Source organism: Pocillopora damicornis, chromosome 2 (genome assembly GCF_964200805.1).
Source record: "Pocillopora damicornis chromosome 2, jaPocDami1.2, whole genome shotgun sequence".
In the NCBI taxonomy this organism is placed as follows: domain Eukaryota; kingdom Metazoa; phylum Cnidaria; class Anthozoa; order Scleractinia; family Pocilloporidae; genus Pocillopora; species Pocillopora damicornis.
In genome coordinates, this window is record NC_142671.1 from 13,065,696 (window position 1) to 13,081,816 (window position 16,121).

The 16,121-nt window shown below is 37.5% G+C and overlaps 2 protein-coding genes and 1 long non-coding RNA gene across 5 annotated transcripts; 1 reads left to right on the forward strand and 2 right to left on the reverse strand.

The window, feature by feature from the left end:
* Positions 1–1,360: 1,360 nt before the first annotated feature.
* On the reverse strand, positions 1,361–8,209 carry LOC113674838 (cytochrome P450 3A7). Its single transcript, XM_027191335.2, has 13 exons — positions 7,859–8,209; positions 7,207–7,303; positions 6,464–6,522; positions 6,009–6,105; positions 5,517–5,636; positions 5,267–5,355; positions 4,777–4,916; positions 4,406–4,533; positions 3,826–4,044; positions 3,621–3,709; positions 2,901–3,038; positions 2,327–2,489; positions 1,361–1,829 (listed from the first exon to the last, which is right to left on the reverse strand). The coding sequence occupies exons 1-13, from the start codon at positions 7,945–7,947 to the stop codon at positions 1,749–1,751; spliced, it is 1,509 nt and encodes a 502-aa protein (XP_027047136.2). The 5' UTR covers positions 7,948–8,209; the 3' UTR covers positions 1,361–1,748.
* LOC149049957 (uncharacterized) lies at positions 1,648–5,145 on the forward strand. The gene is made up of 2 exons (XR_016184027.1): positions 1,648–1,794; positions 3,800–5,145. It is a non-coding gene; the product is annotated as an uncharacterized LOC149049957 (long non-coding RNA).
* Positions 8,210–8,582: 373 nt separating the features above from the next.
* Positions 8,583–15,927, reverse strand: LOC113674841 (cytochrome P450 3A7). Of its 3 annotated transcripts, XM_027191338.2 has the most exons (13): positions 15,678–15,927; positions 14,904–15,000; positions 14,387–14,445; positions 13,604–13,700; positions 13,020–13,136; positions 12,814–12,902; positions 12,329–12,468; positions 11,983–12,110; positions 11,322–11,540; positions 10,720–10,808; positions 10,113–10,250; positions 9,671–9,833; positions 8,583–9,163 (listed from the first exon to the last, which is right to left on the reverse strand). In XM_027191338.2, the coding sequence occupies exons 1-13, from the start codon at positions 15,764–15,766 to the stop codon at positions 9,083–9,085; spliced, it is 1,506 nt and encodes a 501-aa protein (XP_027047139.2). In that variant the 5' UTR covers positions 15,767–15,927; the 3' UTR covers positions 8,583–9,082. The 3 variants fall into 3 exon arrangements, with proteins under 3 accessions (XP_027047139.2, XP_089053738.1, XP_089053737.1); XM_089197612.1 differs by lacking the exon at positions 14,904–15,000 and having other exon boundaries at positions 15,678–15,885; XM_089197611.1 differs by lacking the exon at positions 9,671–9,833 and having other exon boundaries at positions 8,804–9,639.
* Positions 15,928–16,121: the final 194 nt, after the last annotated feature.

Below are 16,121 nucleotides of genomic sequence, written 5' to 3' on the forward strand. Positions count from 1 at the left end.
CATACACTCTTTAGTGCGCCCGAATTTCTTGATAATAAACTGTTCAATAGTTTCGATGAAATAACTTCTTAGAATTAGACCAAGAAAAAACACAAACCTCTTAGGGAGTTGATCGATTTCGTAAATAAGCCCGGATTCAGATTATGTAACTTCTTTTGATTATATAACCTCAACAGGCACTTCACTGAAGTCAACTACAAATAACCTGCAGTTTCATCATGATACAAGTTAGTTGACTTTTTTGACAAGTGAAATACATAATTCAAGAGCTAAACCAATCGTAGAATATTGTGCCTGTTTTTTCAAAACACGATTAACAAAGAATTCTTAAAATTTTAAATCTCGTATCGTTGTAGTGCAGGTAGTTTTATCGCCTATATTTTGGATTCCCTTTTCAAACTGCATAAAAAACAAGCTTTAATAGATGCTTTTAAAGAGATCTGACAGCCAAGTTCAGATCCTTTTCTGGCTAGCGCTATATGCCTTTTGATCACTCTAAACAGCGTTTAATCTTAAAAAAATCTGTATCTTTTCAGATATGCTTGAAAAAGTATCTTAGGCTTTTCATAGTCAGAAGTCAAAATTTTAACGACTTTCACCTTGAAGAAAAAATAATTGTGGAGATACTTTTTAATGGAGAAAGCGATAGAAAACGTGTCGCTTATGCAACTTCCCTTTCTTATTTCAAAATTTCCCTCCTACACAAGGCACTGAGATCAGTTGTAAATAACTACAAAAGATATAATATAAGCTTGAGAGCTTCAATATTGACTTCGTCTCCGTGAACGAACCAGTGATCAGGAACGGCAGACACATTCCTGATCTTTAAAACATTTCCTTTACATGGTCTTTCGCAAGGTTTTCGTGTACTGCTCCAAGGTCTTATTTTCATACTCAGCCGTTTCATGGAGAGTCATGAGCTTCTAGTTAGAAAAGAAAATCACTGGAGGTACTGATTGTTATAAATGACAAAGCAAGAAAAGCTTGTAGATTATGTAACTTCTTGTTACATAATCTCCTACGCGCTTCTCTTCGTGCCAACAGGCACGCTTAATTTCGCGCCGCTTGAGGTATATTTCAGAACTCCTTTATCCCAATGGTAGTGTTGTACGTACATTTTTTTCAATCGAAGGAAGAAAATCTGAGTTTTTCCCTCAGCTCTGATGCTAATATATATGATGCAAAATGGAAAGAGTGAGCTTCTTCATTAAAGATTGGTGTAACTGCATCCGTGTAGACATCTTCCGGAAAACGATTGAAACATTTAGAATCCTACATAATGGTTATTTTTGTACGCCTTTCTGTCAGTATTTTTAGCAGTGTTGAAAATATCGTGAAGCTCTTCGTTGAAGGCACAGTATTTTGAGGTAACGTGACTTTGGTGCTTTATTTTTGTTAATTCCACTTTTGCTGACGTCTTAGTTTGCCCAAGTTTGCTTACGTCACAGTATTAAGCGTCACTGATATTTGTTCGAAACGTTTCGTAAGCCTCAGGTACTAAAAGTGCATTACAATTGTGCATACTAATCATTATTAAATGGATATATTTAGTTTGAGTCTTCTAACCTAATAATCCTGGCCGGTTCTCGCGTTCAGATAGACGTTTTCAAACAATATTCAATCTGAGAAAAGTGAAAAAACATTTGGCGAAACCGTAACCGAGGTTGACAAAGGAGTGCTATAAGATGTTTTAGCGAAGTACGTCGTCATCGGTTTACAAGCTAAACGAGATACAATATGATCGTATTTTAATCCCTCGGTGAAATCTTCAACATAACCGTCTCAGGAGCGCAGGTGAGAACAAACATAACTTCAAACTTCATTGGAACCTGCAAAAGACGAAAGCTAACTAAATTCCCAAGACTCAATTACAACGATACATGACCAGATTTAGAATAACTGACTCTGTTGTCTCACACATGACATCTTGTGTACTCTTCTAGGTGCCTGTTACATGTCGTTTTTATTTCTTGTAACTGCATCGTGCTATGAAAATTTTGTTTTAAACGGGTAAATCGACATATTGCGAAACTGAAGAACATTGTACTAGTGTCAAAATAAAGTAGTCAAGGCGATTCCTCGAATAACGGGAAATTTTTTTCTAACATTATGGATAGATCTACGATATTTAAGAAGCTACGGTAGCCTCCCTCCTTACGCGTGTATATAAACTCTTAGCAGACGTTGAATTATCAGTCAGTGGCTATATACGTATGAACATACATAGAAACAAATTTAAACCGCGAAAACCAACAAAACAACATTACAAATGAGACCTTAGGTAGGGACAGCTGAACAGGACGAAAGAAAGAAGATGTATATTTACCGCTGTCCTCTCAGTCTTTTCCAGCTTATACTTCTTTAGTAATCTCACCAGGGTCAGCTTAATTTCAAGCAAAGCAAATCGCATTCCAACACAATTGTGTGGACCGAATCCAAACGCCATGAATGCATAGGGATGACGCTTTGCTTTCTCTGCCTCTGAGAACCTGTCGTAATGGAAGTATCATCATGCTTGAGACGAGGTTACCTATAATAACCAGCGTGCTTGACGCCGGCTCAAAAATTGTGAGCAGAGGCCTACACCCAGGTCACTGGTTTGAGTTCTAGGCGAGACACCTAAAATTTCTTATTAATCAGGAATATGGGTAGTATTGCATGGTGAACTAACAGGAAACTTGACAGAATACTGGGATCCATCTGTGAATGATCAAAATTCCATCAAGGGAAAGATCCCAGTACTCTTGGTTTAAGCTATTGTAGCTTTGACAGAAGCTGGCCTTGGCAGAAGAATAATTTACAAAAAAAATATTTATCAATTATTTTCATTTAAACATGCCATAAACAAAAGCTCTCTTGCTAAAATGTTGAGCTTGAATATCATCTTAGATTACGCTCACCTTTCTGGGTCAAACTTTTCTGGCTCCGGCCATATCTCCGGATCATGGTGAATTGCATAACACGGAATCGTAACAGGCAATCCTTTAGGAATGTGCAGCCCTTTTATAGTGCAGGCCTCCATGCAATCTCTCTGAAGGCTGACGCAATGAAGAAAAATAACCTAAAGTTACACCTGAGTTTTCTAAAGAGACTGTGGTGCTGCGTCGGTGGGAGAGTATAACAGGGTAATTTAGTGTTATCAACTGATTTGAAATTGGCCACCGTAAAGAGTTTAAAGGCTGACGTTTCGAGCGTTAGCCCTTCGTTAGAACGATAGGAAGGGCTAGACGAAGGGCTAACGCTCGAAACGTCAGCCTTTAAACTCTTTACGGTGGCCAATTTACGTTTTCATCTCAGCTGATAACACTAAATTACCCTGTTAATCCCCAGAAAGCCTTTTTGATAGAGGCCAAATCACGGGCGCAGAATACAAGAGAGTGCAGCCATCGACCTTTCAAACAACTAGTTGAGTGGTATACTCGCATCATGTAATAGTCTTTTTAAGCCCCTTGTTTTTCCTTTTTAACCTGGATGGTTTGCTTTACACATCCATTTGGTCAAACTTTTACCATATGCAGGTTACATTCTAGAAGTAAACGTACCCTAAAAGGGGAAATGATTTGTATTGATTTAAACCAAAGTAATTCCAAAATTTCGTATCCACTATTTCATTTACTCACACGAATCCTGGCGGGTACATCCTAATTGCTTCATTAATAACCATGTCAAGGTATTGCATGTTATGGAGCGAGTCATAAGATGGAGATTCCTACGAAAACATAATTCATTTACAAGAACTCAAAAATCAAATCATTCGATTCCTACTATTACGTTAAACAAATGTTTGGTTTATTGACAGAAATTTTACACATTCTGAGTACTTACCTCATCTCCAGGCCACATACGGTCAATCTCGGCCCTCAGTTTATCTTGCACGTCCGTGTGAAGAACGAGTTCATAGCAGATGAAAGCGAGAGTTGTACTGGATGTGTCATATCCAGCGAGAAGGAAAGTTAGACATTGTGCCTTAATATCATCATAATCAATTTTTTCTCCTCCTGTTTCATCCTTTGCATCCAGCATCAGTTGCAGTAAGTCTTTCCGCTAAAAGCAAAGGAAGCATGGATATCAGTGTGGAAGGAAGAAATGGTTTCTTGGTCATTAGTTTTCGCAAAAGTATACCGGCATCTAATTTATCGTGACATGTTCGTATAAAAACGTGGCAAATGGGATAAGAGTGCTTCTGCAACTTGGTGGCTGACATAACTTCACCATTGATGGATACGAGCCACGATAATTGAAAACCAGAGAAATCGTTTTATTTGCGTTTATGTTGAGCAATTACGCATAACGCATTCTGTTTTATGCATTCTCCCCGACAGTTTAAGGAAGGATAGGAACTATAGATTCGCCACTTATCATTTTATACTGAGTGCTGCTCTTTGTCATAATGATAGCTACTCACGGGTACATCATTACTGTCCTTTGCGGCAGTCCTTTCAGCGATGATATCGGCTGATATGGCAAGAATTTTTTCGAAATCAAACGGATCCTGGAGGTTATTCAGTATGTGTTCTCCAAATGGTAACAGGACTGCAAATGTGTGATTAAAGTAAAGAAGTCGTAAGCACATGAAAAAGTGGCACATATAGGGGAAAATAAATCCTATGGCTTTCTGCTGTTTGGCCAATAGGTACCATTATACAACGGGTGTGTGATGGTGTGTTCCAAAAGACTATAATTTAACTTTTTTTCTGTGGCCGATATTGATAAGCAGAGAGCTTCTTGATAGTTTCTAAACGAACTAACAAAAAAGTAAGGAAAAAAGATCCTAACACAGTAATCCAACCAAAGGGTGTGGAGCCATGGCCTTCTTTGCTAACTCAGTGATTGGATCATTTTCAACAGTTTGTGTTTCTGCTTTGACTCCAAATGCTGTTGACAAAATCACTTCCATAGTAAGACTTTGGAGCCACCTGAATGTAGGGGAAAAAAGTTTGAGATAAATAACGAATTCTACAGGTACTCATTTTGTAAATATAATTTGTCAATTAGGAGAATCTAAAGGGTCTTTCTCTTCAAGTATTACTCAAGTCTTGAGACTATTATTAGTTTTCATAGATATTTTATGTTCTCTGTTCAAACCGTGAACCCAGAAAAGTTACTTAAACAAATTAGAAGTAGTTGCCATATTCATGCACTAACCTTCGCGATTTATTTTTGAACTCATTTGAACTGAATCGTCACATCACATGATGATTAAGGTTTGTTCACTTCGGTTTTTCCTTCTACATTAATCATTTTAAATTGAGTATACTATAATGACCTATGAAAATCAATGGTCTCCCCTGTCTTGGAAATTCTGTCCACTTTCTGCATTAAAATGCTAATCGCTTCGTTCATAAAGGGCATCATCTGCAAGAAAGGTACGTATACCAAAATCAAATCAAATTTTCGTGACAACTACCATCGCTTTCAAAAACAACTTAATTTTTATTAGCAGAGGGAAGGAAAAAATAAATGATCTGCCCCGTATTGCCTATTAATACAAATTTAAAAATAAAAACGAAACTTGCCTGCTTCATCTTAGCTGCACTGAAAGTTGGAGACAAAGTAGACCGTATATCCTTCCACTTCTGACCACTTACAATTGTTAACATTCTGTCATATGGCTTCTTAAGGTCCTTCATCAATTTCTGAAATTGTATGTTACAGGAGAATGTCATTTCTATCTTGAATTCAGTACATTTTAGGCTTTCATTAGCGTTTAGTTAAAGAATATATTGTATATGAGTTAGATTATGTAAGGCGCTAAAGCTTTGTCACACTCTTAACGATGATGATCATTTGCTTCAAATTACAGCTTTCATCAATGTTGCCTTTTCCCTTGCAATACAATATTAATTGCTTTTCTAGCTAAGATAATAGAGAGATGAAAAAATTCAGAATATCTAGTTATGTTCATTCGTGCCGAAAAATAACTAAACCAACCTAACCTTTACTAATGTGTCGCGTAGCAAAAAGGGTTTGATCTATAAGTGAGGAAATTGGAAAAATATCATTATTACCTTTCGATCGTGAAATTTCGGGAATTCTTTGACAAGGATCTCTTTTATCATATCTAGATCAGCAACCACCATGAATGGCTGACGAAAGATATAAACTCTGAAAAAAGATGATACGATATGAAAAATATGATTTAATGTTGGAACATTTCGCAAGCCAAAACCAAAGGTGTCTCAGAATTTTTCTTATTTATATTCTATTCTGAAAGAGGGTGAGTCTAAGAAACAAAAGAAAACAAAGAAGAAAATATATTTTGAAATAACTTATGGGGACTGTACTTAATGCAGGGTGCATAGGGGAGCCCTACCGGCCGTTTTGGTTTAGGAACTATTGTAGTTTCTACCGCCAGCAACCAGATTGAACTTTCTTTCACCATCATCAGATCATCGTCATCAGCAGATGCCAATTGGTGATTCGTTTATTTTACTTTTTTCAACAATAATATTAAAATACATACCCAAATATCTTTCCATATTTATTGTACCATTCCATTTGACACTTGGGGATGACATTTGGCTGCAAAAAAAGTAAGTCAGTACACCGTTACGGGAGAATTTGAGGTCATAATTCAACCCCCTCATGGACTTGCGATGGCTTGATGATGGGCATAGTTAAGATAAAACAGCCTCAAGATACAAGCTGGCTAAGTCAGCTTTGAGTTGAAATTTGTCAATGGTTATTAGGAGTGATGCCTCAACAGGCCAGCAGGGTTCTATGTCATTAATAAACGGTTCTACCAATCGCTAAAGATGTGCCCGCATCCAACAATTGCAAGAGAGGTTCCCCCCCATTCGTACAACACTCTCTTCTTGGTCAAGAAAGTGCAAGTTTCCGCTCCGTTGTTCGATTTCCTGTTCTTTCAACTTGAGTACATGCCACCGTGTTATTGTTTGGAGTTTGCAGTCAGGCAAGCCATTTTGCGCCTTCCACAAGACTACTTTTGATTTTATTAATGATAAATTACTTCTTCACGTTAAGGTAAAGTTAACATTGCCCGTCCATCCGATCATTTTGGCCCCAGTTCTTCGAAGGGTGCATGGATAACGCTTTCCACTGGATAAAAGCTCAATCCTGTGGATAACGCAGTACGTTTTGTGAACACTTATCCGCTAGGTAGGGATTTTACCAGTCGGATAGCGTTACCTGCCAGTTTGAACAACTAGGCCCTGATGAAAAAAAAAATTAAGCCAACCAACTTACATTAAAGGAGTTCTGTATGGCGTTGCCAAAAAACGGAAGAGGTGTTGGTCCTCTGATTCCGAGTTTCTTGAAAACAGTAAACGGTGCAACACAGTATCTTGGAAAGGTAAGATAACAGTAACTTAGATATCAAAATTGTAGCCATAAAAGTTTGGCCATTAAAAATGGCTTTTAATTTAACTCTGAATTCCTACGACTGATAACTAACTTAGTGGTCACCAAAACGAGATAAATTTTTGAAATGCTGATGTATCCTTTTAACCCAATGTTGCCAAGACTTGTAACATGAAAAACGCACATTTCCGTTTCAGTGTCATCCGGGAAGTTACTTTTGTAAAGAACTCGAAAGTTATTTTTCCAATGTTGCGTGACTTTTTATTGTCTAACAAGGGATTATTTACATACGTTCAATCTCTAAAAACAATGGCGTCATTCAACTTTCTGTCCATATCGTAGAAGCTCATACACCACCTTGATTTCATGTAAGGCTTCTATTCACCGCTTGATTGGAGCCGCGAAAAATGCTTCGAAAGTTTAAAATCAAATCAGTTATTAAAGTAAAAGTAAGTTGCGCATATCTCGAGCGACAAACACTCTTAATACAGCCAAAACATTGATTCTCAACACCCTTAATTGACTCTTAACTACTAACCGATAAAACAGAAGGATTAAAAGTCCAACCAACAATGTAATCCAGTGATCGTATGCATACTGTACTGTTTCTTGGAGAAGGTTTGTCATCTCTACTCGTTTTGGAAACTGAATAAATCTAATTTGGTTGCAGAGTCCAAGAATCTCGTTCTTCTGGTAGAAAAAGCGACGGCAGTGCCAATATAACTTTTTACCAAAGATGTTTAGTGGTAGGCAACATCCCTGAGGTGATTCTGGTATCAAGGGTCTCACTTTAACCTGCAACTAACTTGGCAAAATGCAACAATGACAACATAGTTTGCATATGATAAGTGTATATGCAAATTCCTCAATTGGTAGTAAAGCTGATGTAACACAAGGTAACAATGTCACGATCTTTCGTCACAACTGACGCACCTGACCCGGTTAACTGACTCGTTAACAATATTCCACTCACTGTTTTCTTTCTAGCTTTGTGGTAGATGTATGATGTAAGAAAAGATGTACTAAGTCCGTTCTCATATCAGAACGCAACTGCACCCCGCACCAATTGATAGCGTTAGCTTTGACAGCTTTATTCAGTTAGTAGTATTATTAAATTATTCATGATATCAAGCAAACTTTTTGTAACACGGTCTAAGACATTCCACCTGAAACATGAAGCAAGCTCATTTCATCGCGAATAAAATGTGATTAGTAGCTAGAGCCAATTTTCCAACCATTGATAAGAAAGAGACCCGACAGACTCAATGGCAGATGAGGATTCTAAGAGCTTTTATTTAAGTACAAGTTAATCGATGAAGAGAAGTGATCGCAATCAGAATACGCCACTCTATGACGGTATACACTTTATCTGATCATCTTTGGTCAACTGGATAGACATCCGAGCTATGGGTACTTTTACTAGAGTGTTATTGAAAGGGGATCAACCATAACAATATATATATTTTTTCAAATAGCTGTCGTAGTATTTAAACATTTAATGTGGAGTTCAACTAGATTTATTTGTGATCTTAGTACATTGTTTTAGTATACACCTTTTTTCCTTGGGGGCATAGGGTAGATTTAATATGTACTTGTCTCATTTGTAATAAATGTTTTTCATAAAGTTCACTAATAGTACACTACTAGCAACTTCTTATAATACTTTAGATTGGTTGTTACACAGGTAAATGACTCATATCTAAAAGCCAGACAACGTTTTCACCGTTTTACAAAGTTGAAGAAGACAATAATATAATTGTGTTTAATCCCTTGGTGAAACCTTCAACATGATTGTGTCAGGAGCGCAGATCAGAGTAAACATGACTTCAAACTTTATTGGAACCTGCAAAATCAAAGTCATTGGAAATTTCGTTGACAAGTACAAAGATGTACAACTCATAGGAGATTGAAGAGCTGAATCGATTTTGATTCACGCATCTCTTTTTGCTAAAATATATCAGTGAACATTGTTCAGCTACAGTATCAGTTGATGCCCAGTTCACAATAGAAACCAATCAAGTAATTAATATTTCATAGACGTTGTGCTACGTTTCAGCTCTACTTAGTCGATCACTATCAGTTCACCCTGTTTCCAAAACATTTGATGCTTGTTTTTAGTCGAGCACATTTGCGCTGCTCCTAGACAAAACGCTCAAAAAGGTAGAGTTTAAGCTTTTTTCGTGCATATAAACACGTGGATACAGGTTAAATCCAAGCAAAACACAGTGGTGAAATGATGGATAAGAGTATATTGGTAGAAAGCTGATCATTCTGACAATACTCGAAGAAATGCATCAGAAGACCCTCAGATGAAGACAACTGAAAAAAGGAAAAGAAGATTTTCACTCACAGCTGTTTTCTCGGTACGCTCTAGCTTGTACTTCTTCAGTAATCTAACAAGGGTCAGTTTTATTTCCAGCAAAGCAAATCGCATTCCAACACAGTTATGAGGACCAAACCCAAAGGGTAGAAATGCATAGGGGTGACGCTTTGCTTTCTCCGCCTCTGTGAACCTGACAAGAATAAATCATTATTATTATTATTACTATTAGCAAATTGGATTACGGTTTGAGAGTAGGTTTGGGCTTGCGCAAAGAGGGGTAACCGGTAGGGTACTTGTTCGGTACTTGTTGGCGAAACTGACCTGCCAGTGACAGGTCAGTGTCACCTACAAGTCATTTCACCAAAAGGTCGTCTCGCCCAGAAGTCAACTCGTTCACAGGCCAGTTTCATGTACAAGTCATCTAGCCTACCGGTCAGTTCATGCACGAATCATCTTACGAAAGGCTTACCTTTCTGGGTTGAATGTTTCGGGTTCCGGCCATATCTCCGGATCATGATGGATTGCATAACATGGAATCATAACTGGCAATCCTTTAGGAATGACTAATCCTTTTGTAGTGCAAGCCTCGTTGCAGTCTCTGTGAAGTCTAAGGCAATGTGAAGTAAAATGAAAAAGTAATTCTGTATTATTAAACATCCTAATCAAAGCCTTCTTTCAAGTATGCGGTGGCGGGGATGAGGCTAGATGCTAATTCTTTATTTTAATGTCCCAACGCCAGCTGTTCGAATCAGTTGGTTTTGAGTGCCATGTGGTCGCATTATGAAAATGTCGAATTCTCGAACGCAGCCAGAGTAAGGCATATAGCTTACTACTACGGCTTTCTCATTGTTATCTCGTGCACCTTTGAGTTCGTGATTTGTGATTTTCCTTCCTATCACCATCTCTCCATGCATGTTGTATATTTATGACCCTCTGGGCTTGCTCACGCTGTTGTAAAGGTTTGACCACGTGCATGTGACAATCCTGCTGTATACTAGGCCCAAAAACCTAACCCTTTTGCAATACGATGTCCAGACTCATACTAGCATTTCTTACCATCTATTTTAATTACTTACGCAAATCCTGGAGGATGCATTCTAATTGTTTCGTTAATAACCATATCAAGATATTCCATCTTATGAATGGTGTCATATGATGGTGACTCCTGCATTTAGAAATTTAAAATTAGTGAACTCTTCTCGGATGGCGCGCTAACGTGCTTTTGGTTTACTGATTAAAATATCGTCAACCCCGATGACAATGTTCTGCGTGTCTGAAATTATTATGGGATATGGCACAAGTCTCCTTTGTGTATTTTGTGGCTGTATTCCATTCAAGGGAAAAACTACTTTATCCATGATGAAAAGGGAGAGGTTTTCGTCAAACGTTTAGGTCTAGCAGGTCTGAAATATCGTCATTCAAAGACAGCGAGTTTTAAATCTTTTTTTAAATTCTTTTTTGAAAAAGGCCAACTAAAACATTCAGCGTTGGGAAGACAAATGGGATGGCCAAATGTTAGGATTAAGTTTTGTTGCGTACAAGAACCTGGTCCACTGCAGATATTTGTGCTTGACGTGTCCAACGAGAAGTTACTTTAGGCATTCAGTGTGAATTTCGAAGTGTTTGAAGAGTTATTGAATAAGTCTGTCATATTGATGTTCCAATGATATTTACCAACCTCGTCTCTGGGCCACATACAGTCGATTTCGTCTCTCAGCTTGTCTTGCACATTTGTGTGAAGGGCGAGTTCATAGCAAACAAAACCCAGAGTAGTACTGGAAGTATCGGAACCAGCGAGAAGGAAAGTAAGACACTGTGCTTCAATATCAACGTAATCAATCTTTCCTCCTCCTGTTTCGCCTTTTGCATCTAACATCAATTGAAGAAGATCTTTTCGCTGAAAAGAATCAAATGAACTTTTCATCGGAATGACACTCTTGCACTATTGTGCAAAGGTAATATTTCTTATTTGTTTTGTCCCGAATTCACAGAAATACACAGATCTACTGAAACGTGGTACATAATTTCATTTCATGTTCACGATTTCTCATTAAAACAGAAATAAGAATGGATTTCTTATAAACATAGTACGCGCACTTGTTCTGCTTTTTTTGGAATGAAAAGGGGAAAAGTTCTGTAGACGGTTTCCTTCAAATTCTTCCCGGTCTAATTCCACGATACAGACAAACAGATTGTGAATAAGTACCCGAGAAAACGATAGGCTGTTTCACATTCATGTAAAGGCTTGTTTGCCAGTTGTGATAGTTATCCAAGCTTTTTGACTGACTTGCTAATACTTTTATGCCACCAATTTAAAACTATCTGACTCCTTTACTTACAGCCGCGCTTTTCTCGCCCTTTTCATCTCTCCTTTGAGCGATAATATCAGCTGATAACGACAAAATCTTCTCACAATCAAAAGGGTCCGGTAAATTATTTATAATGTATTCTCCAAATGGCAGGAGGACTGAAAAGATAATATAGAAGTGTTAGAGTATCAGAGTGGTCAGAATAACCACGTACGTACAAATGTCTCATGGTTGATTTATGTTTTTTGGTAAGTAACTATGTAAACCTTAACAAGCAAATTTCTTCCTTCAATATAATGCTATATTTTCTTAGAAGAACGTTGACATGTTCATAACTGAAACAAAAAGAGGCAACTGAAGTAAATAAAATCCTCACACACTAATCCGAGCAAAGGGTGTGGAGCCATGGCTTTCTTTGCAAGCTCGGTGACTGGATCATTTTCAACAGTTTGTGTCTCAACTTTGAGTCCAAATGCTGTCGAAAATATTATCTCCATGGTGAGACTCTGAAACCACCTTAAAAATTAGAACAAAGCATAGATTTTAAATTATTTACAGATAGCTATTTTGTACCTATACAGAGGATGATTAATTTGAAGATTTTTGATATTGGGAGCAAGTTGTGCTGACTCGACAGAAGACTCTTTGCTGTGCATTTTTTTAGCTAACGCCATTCTTATCAGACGTTTTACATAAACGTTACGTGATCTCTGCTCAAAGGCGTAAAGGTAGCTTAACAATTTAATTTAGGGAGCCTCTGAGTTCAGACTTCTGAAAATGTTGGAAATTTTTAACAGTGAATTATATGTTCAATTCAAATTCTTTTTTGCCACCTATGTCATGTAACTCTGCAGTTCTGACCTATGGAAATCAACGATTTCTCCTGTCTTGGAAATTCTGTCCACTTTCTGCATAAAAGTGTTCACTGCTTCGTTCATAAAGGGCATCATCTGAAAGAAAGGTTTCAGAAATGAGGAACAAGTGAGTGTCACTTGGTTACAGTTTCGTCCATATTACCTTACTTAAATGCATCTACATAGTTTTCTTAAAATTCAAAATTAACTTGCCTGCTTCATTTTAGCTGCACTGAAGGTCGGGGACAGCGTGGATCGTATATCCTTCCACTTCTGACCACTGGCAACTTGTAACATTCTGTCATAAGGTTTTCGAAAGTTTACCAATTTCTGAAATCATAATTTTAAAAACTGAATAAGACTGACTCATAAGGTTAGAATTAAAATCAGTCTGTTCGTATTGGTTTTGTGACATATTTTGTGCTTGTATATACATGTTGATGATTTTTCGTGTTGAGGTCATAATAATCTTGCACCTAAGTTGCACCGATGAGAAATTGTCGAGTAACGTTTCTGATAAATGGTGCATTGAAAAAAGTAACTGTGACAAAGTATCGTAAAAATTTCTGTGGTAGCGTTAGAAACGATCCCAACAGGTTTGTACGAGAAATTTGACTTTCTCACCCCTGATCATTTATCATTACTGTTGAGACAGGGCCGAGGGTAAGAGTTACTTACATATGGCCTTGTTTTATTATTTGGGTGAGGCCCCTCCTTTATCAGTCTAATAGCAGTATAGAATTGTTGATTAATGGTTCGTGAAGAACAAAGGCTTTTACAATTTTTTTTAGATTTACCTTCCGATCATGAAATTTGGGGAATTCTTTCACGAGGATGTCTTTTACCATATCTGGATCGGCCACCACCAGAAAAGGCTGACGAAATATATATATGCTAAAAAAGTTAAAAAAGGGAACTGTTAGTATGGGTAATCACATGATTTGAGTACAATCAGAAATAAATGAGCACGAGAAAAATCATGTTCTTACGTATTAGTAATATACATGAAAAAATACGAGATAGCTTATCATAACTATGCAGAAGCAAAGCGCGCGCATCAAGTGCAGAAAAAATTTATTCAACCCCTGCAAGTGAGATTGTGCGTTCGGTCAAAACAACCGCGTACGATCAAAACAATTATATACGATGATATTTTCACAGCTTTAATTAAGGCGCAATAAAGTTCAAAGTCCGATTAACAGTTCAAGGAATCGTTCAGTCTGGCTTGTTACTTCTTTGCACCGAATTAATCTTCTTCTGCATTAAATCCCCTGAAAACTGCATTTATCTTAACCAATCAGAACTGAGTAATTGTAAATTGTAAATGTGTAAATATTAGCTAACTCAATTGCGTGTTAATTCGGTAGTTTAAACAGGTTTCTCGATATGTTTTAGAATGATTGTACAATTTTTAGCATGCTGTTCTCTGAATAGAAAGCCATTCAACAAGTCACGATAGCCTTTTCTCGACTTATATATGTCACGTTTTCTCGTGTAAATGACAGAAGCTATGGCCATGACGTTCTGTTTGATTATAATAACTGTGGTGTGATTTTGAATGGACGCTCAAGTATACATACCCAAACACCCTCCCATATCTTTTACACCATGATATCTGACATTGCGGGACAATGCTTGGCTGCAAAAAGAAAAGTTTACACTTTTAAAAATGAATGGGAATGTTATAAAATTCAAACCTCACCTATATCGGATTGGGTATCGGCCAAAGAAGGTATTACTTGGAACCAGGTACTTTCTAGTACCGATCAGTATACAGGAGGAAGAGAAATGTAATGCTTTATTTGATTGTAATTTTTGATCGCAATAATTTTTCACCCGCCCTCGTTGTGTTCAGGACATGAAACTGCAATTGCGCCATCCAGCTTTTTCTTTAAAGCAGGTACTTTCATTTCTTATTATCAATCATCATTTTGAGGAGAATGTCTAGTAATGCTTTGCTTGATTATGAGTTAATTTTTAGCGCGATATCCCTTCGCCTCCCTCTTTTGGAATTTTCTCGACTGGCCTCTATGTCTTTCTTTGCTCGATTCATTACTACGGTAAACAAAAAAATTGGGATTAAGTCAACCAACTTACATTAAATTGGTTCTGTATGGAGTTCCCAAAAAATGGAAGAGGTGTAGGTCCTTTGATTCCAAGTTTCTTGAACACAGTGAAAGGTACAACGCAGAACCTTAACAAAATAAGATATTCCCGAGTAATCACCTAGAACCATCAGCTGTCCCAATTGTGGCGAAGAGCTCAGTGGTTAAAAATTTGTATTGTAATTTCATTTTAAATCGGAAACTACAAAGTAGAATATCATCTCGTGAAAATGAACTCAGAGCGCTCTTTTCCTTTTAAAATTAAGTTGTCAGATTTCTGACGTTGTTGAACGGGGACCTACCTTATTTTGAAAATAGTGCGTGCGTGACTTCCGCTCTTGTCACGAACTCGGAGGCACCCTTTGCCCTCGGATAATTTGCATAGCCGCGTTAATCCAAACGTGGCCGCAAACACGAGGCGTATAAGATTTTATTCCACGCGCATTTTAGTGGCAAGGGTTTATACTCTGATATCCATAATGTCTCGCTCACAACACAGTGAATAAATTTTCAAAGGTCCTTTGCGTTCACGTCAGAACTCTAACTTGGAGACCGGTGTTCATTGGTCTTAATTCCACTGGTTTCAAAGTGAGAAATTACGTTGCGTGCATTTAAATAATTGGAGTCTGAACCTTCGATTTTGCCAAAATCTTATTTACGAGTCCCAATATCCAAAAGAAAAGTATTGGATCAGCGAATAATATGCAACTTGACTGAGCGTCTAATGGGTCTAACGTAATGAAGGCAATAAAGACGTGTTACATACCGATAAGACAGGAAAATCAGAAATCCAATCAATAGTGTAACCCAGTGGTCACTTGTAAACTGAATCATTGTTTGTAGAAGGTCGATCATCTCTTCTTGTTCTGGGATTAAAGGCGATCACGTTTCGTTAAATTTCGGAGGAAGATGACTAGATTGAGAATCTTCCCTTTTTCTTCTTGTTGTATTGCATAACATCAACGCAGGGCAGCGAGGTGTTGCATGCAAATATCTCGCATAGCCCTGAATGCCTTGGCATGCCTGAACATGTGATCAAGTCAAAGGGTGGTGGATGATCAATAGAGGGAAGAAAAAAAAAACCAGAAATTGAAAATTTGTAACGGATAAAAAAGAAACGCATGAGAAGCGAGAAGTGATGATTCTAAAATCAAAATTAGTTTTTTTGGAATCTTAACCTCGCTCAATTTATCGCGGATCCTGATAAAAG

Coding starts and splice junctions, on each gene's coding strand:
- LOC113674838 (XM_027191335.2), bottom strand. CDS start 7,947: ATGACAAACCTTCTCCAAGAAACAGTACAGTATGCATACGATCACTGG. Junction 7,304..7,858: donor TTAATCCTTCTGTTTTATCG/GTTAGTAGTTAA, acceptor TACCTTTCCAAG/ATACTGTGTTGCACCGTTTA. Junction 6,523..7,206: donor CCATACAGAACTCCTTTAAT/GTAAGTTGGTTG, acceptor CTTTTTTTGCAG/CCAAATGTCATCCCCAAGTG.
- LOC113674841 (XM_027191338.2), bottom strand. CDS start 15,766: ATGATCGACCTTCTACAAACAATGATTCAGTTTACAAGTGACCACTGG. Junction 12,469..12,813: donor GAAATCGTTGATTTCCATAG/GTCAGAACTGCA, acceptor CTAATTTTTAAG/GTGGTTTCAGAGTCTCACCA. Junction 9,164..9,670: donor AGCGTACCGAGAAAACAGCT/GTGAGTGAAAAT, acceptor TTGATTTTGCAG/GTTCCAATAAAGTTTGAAGT.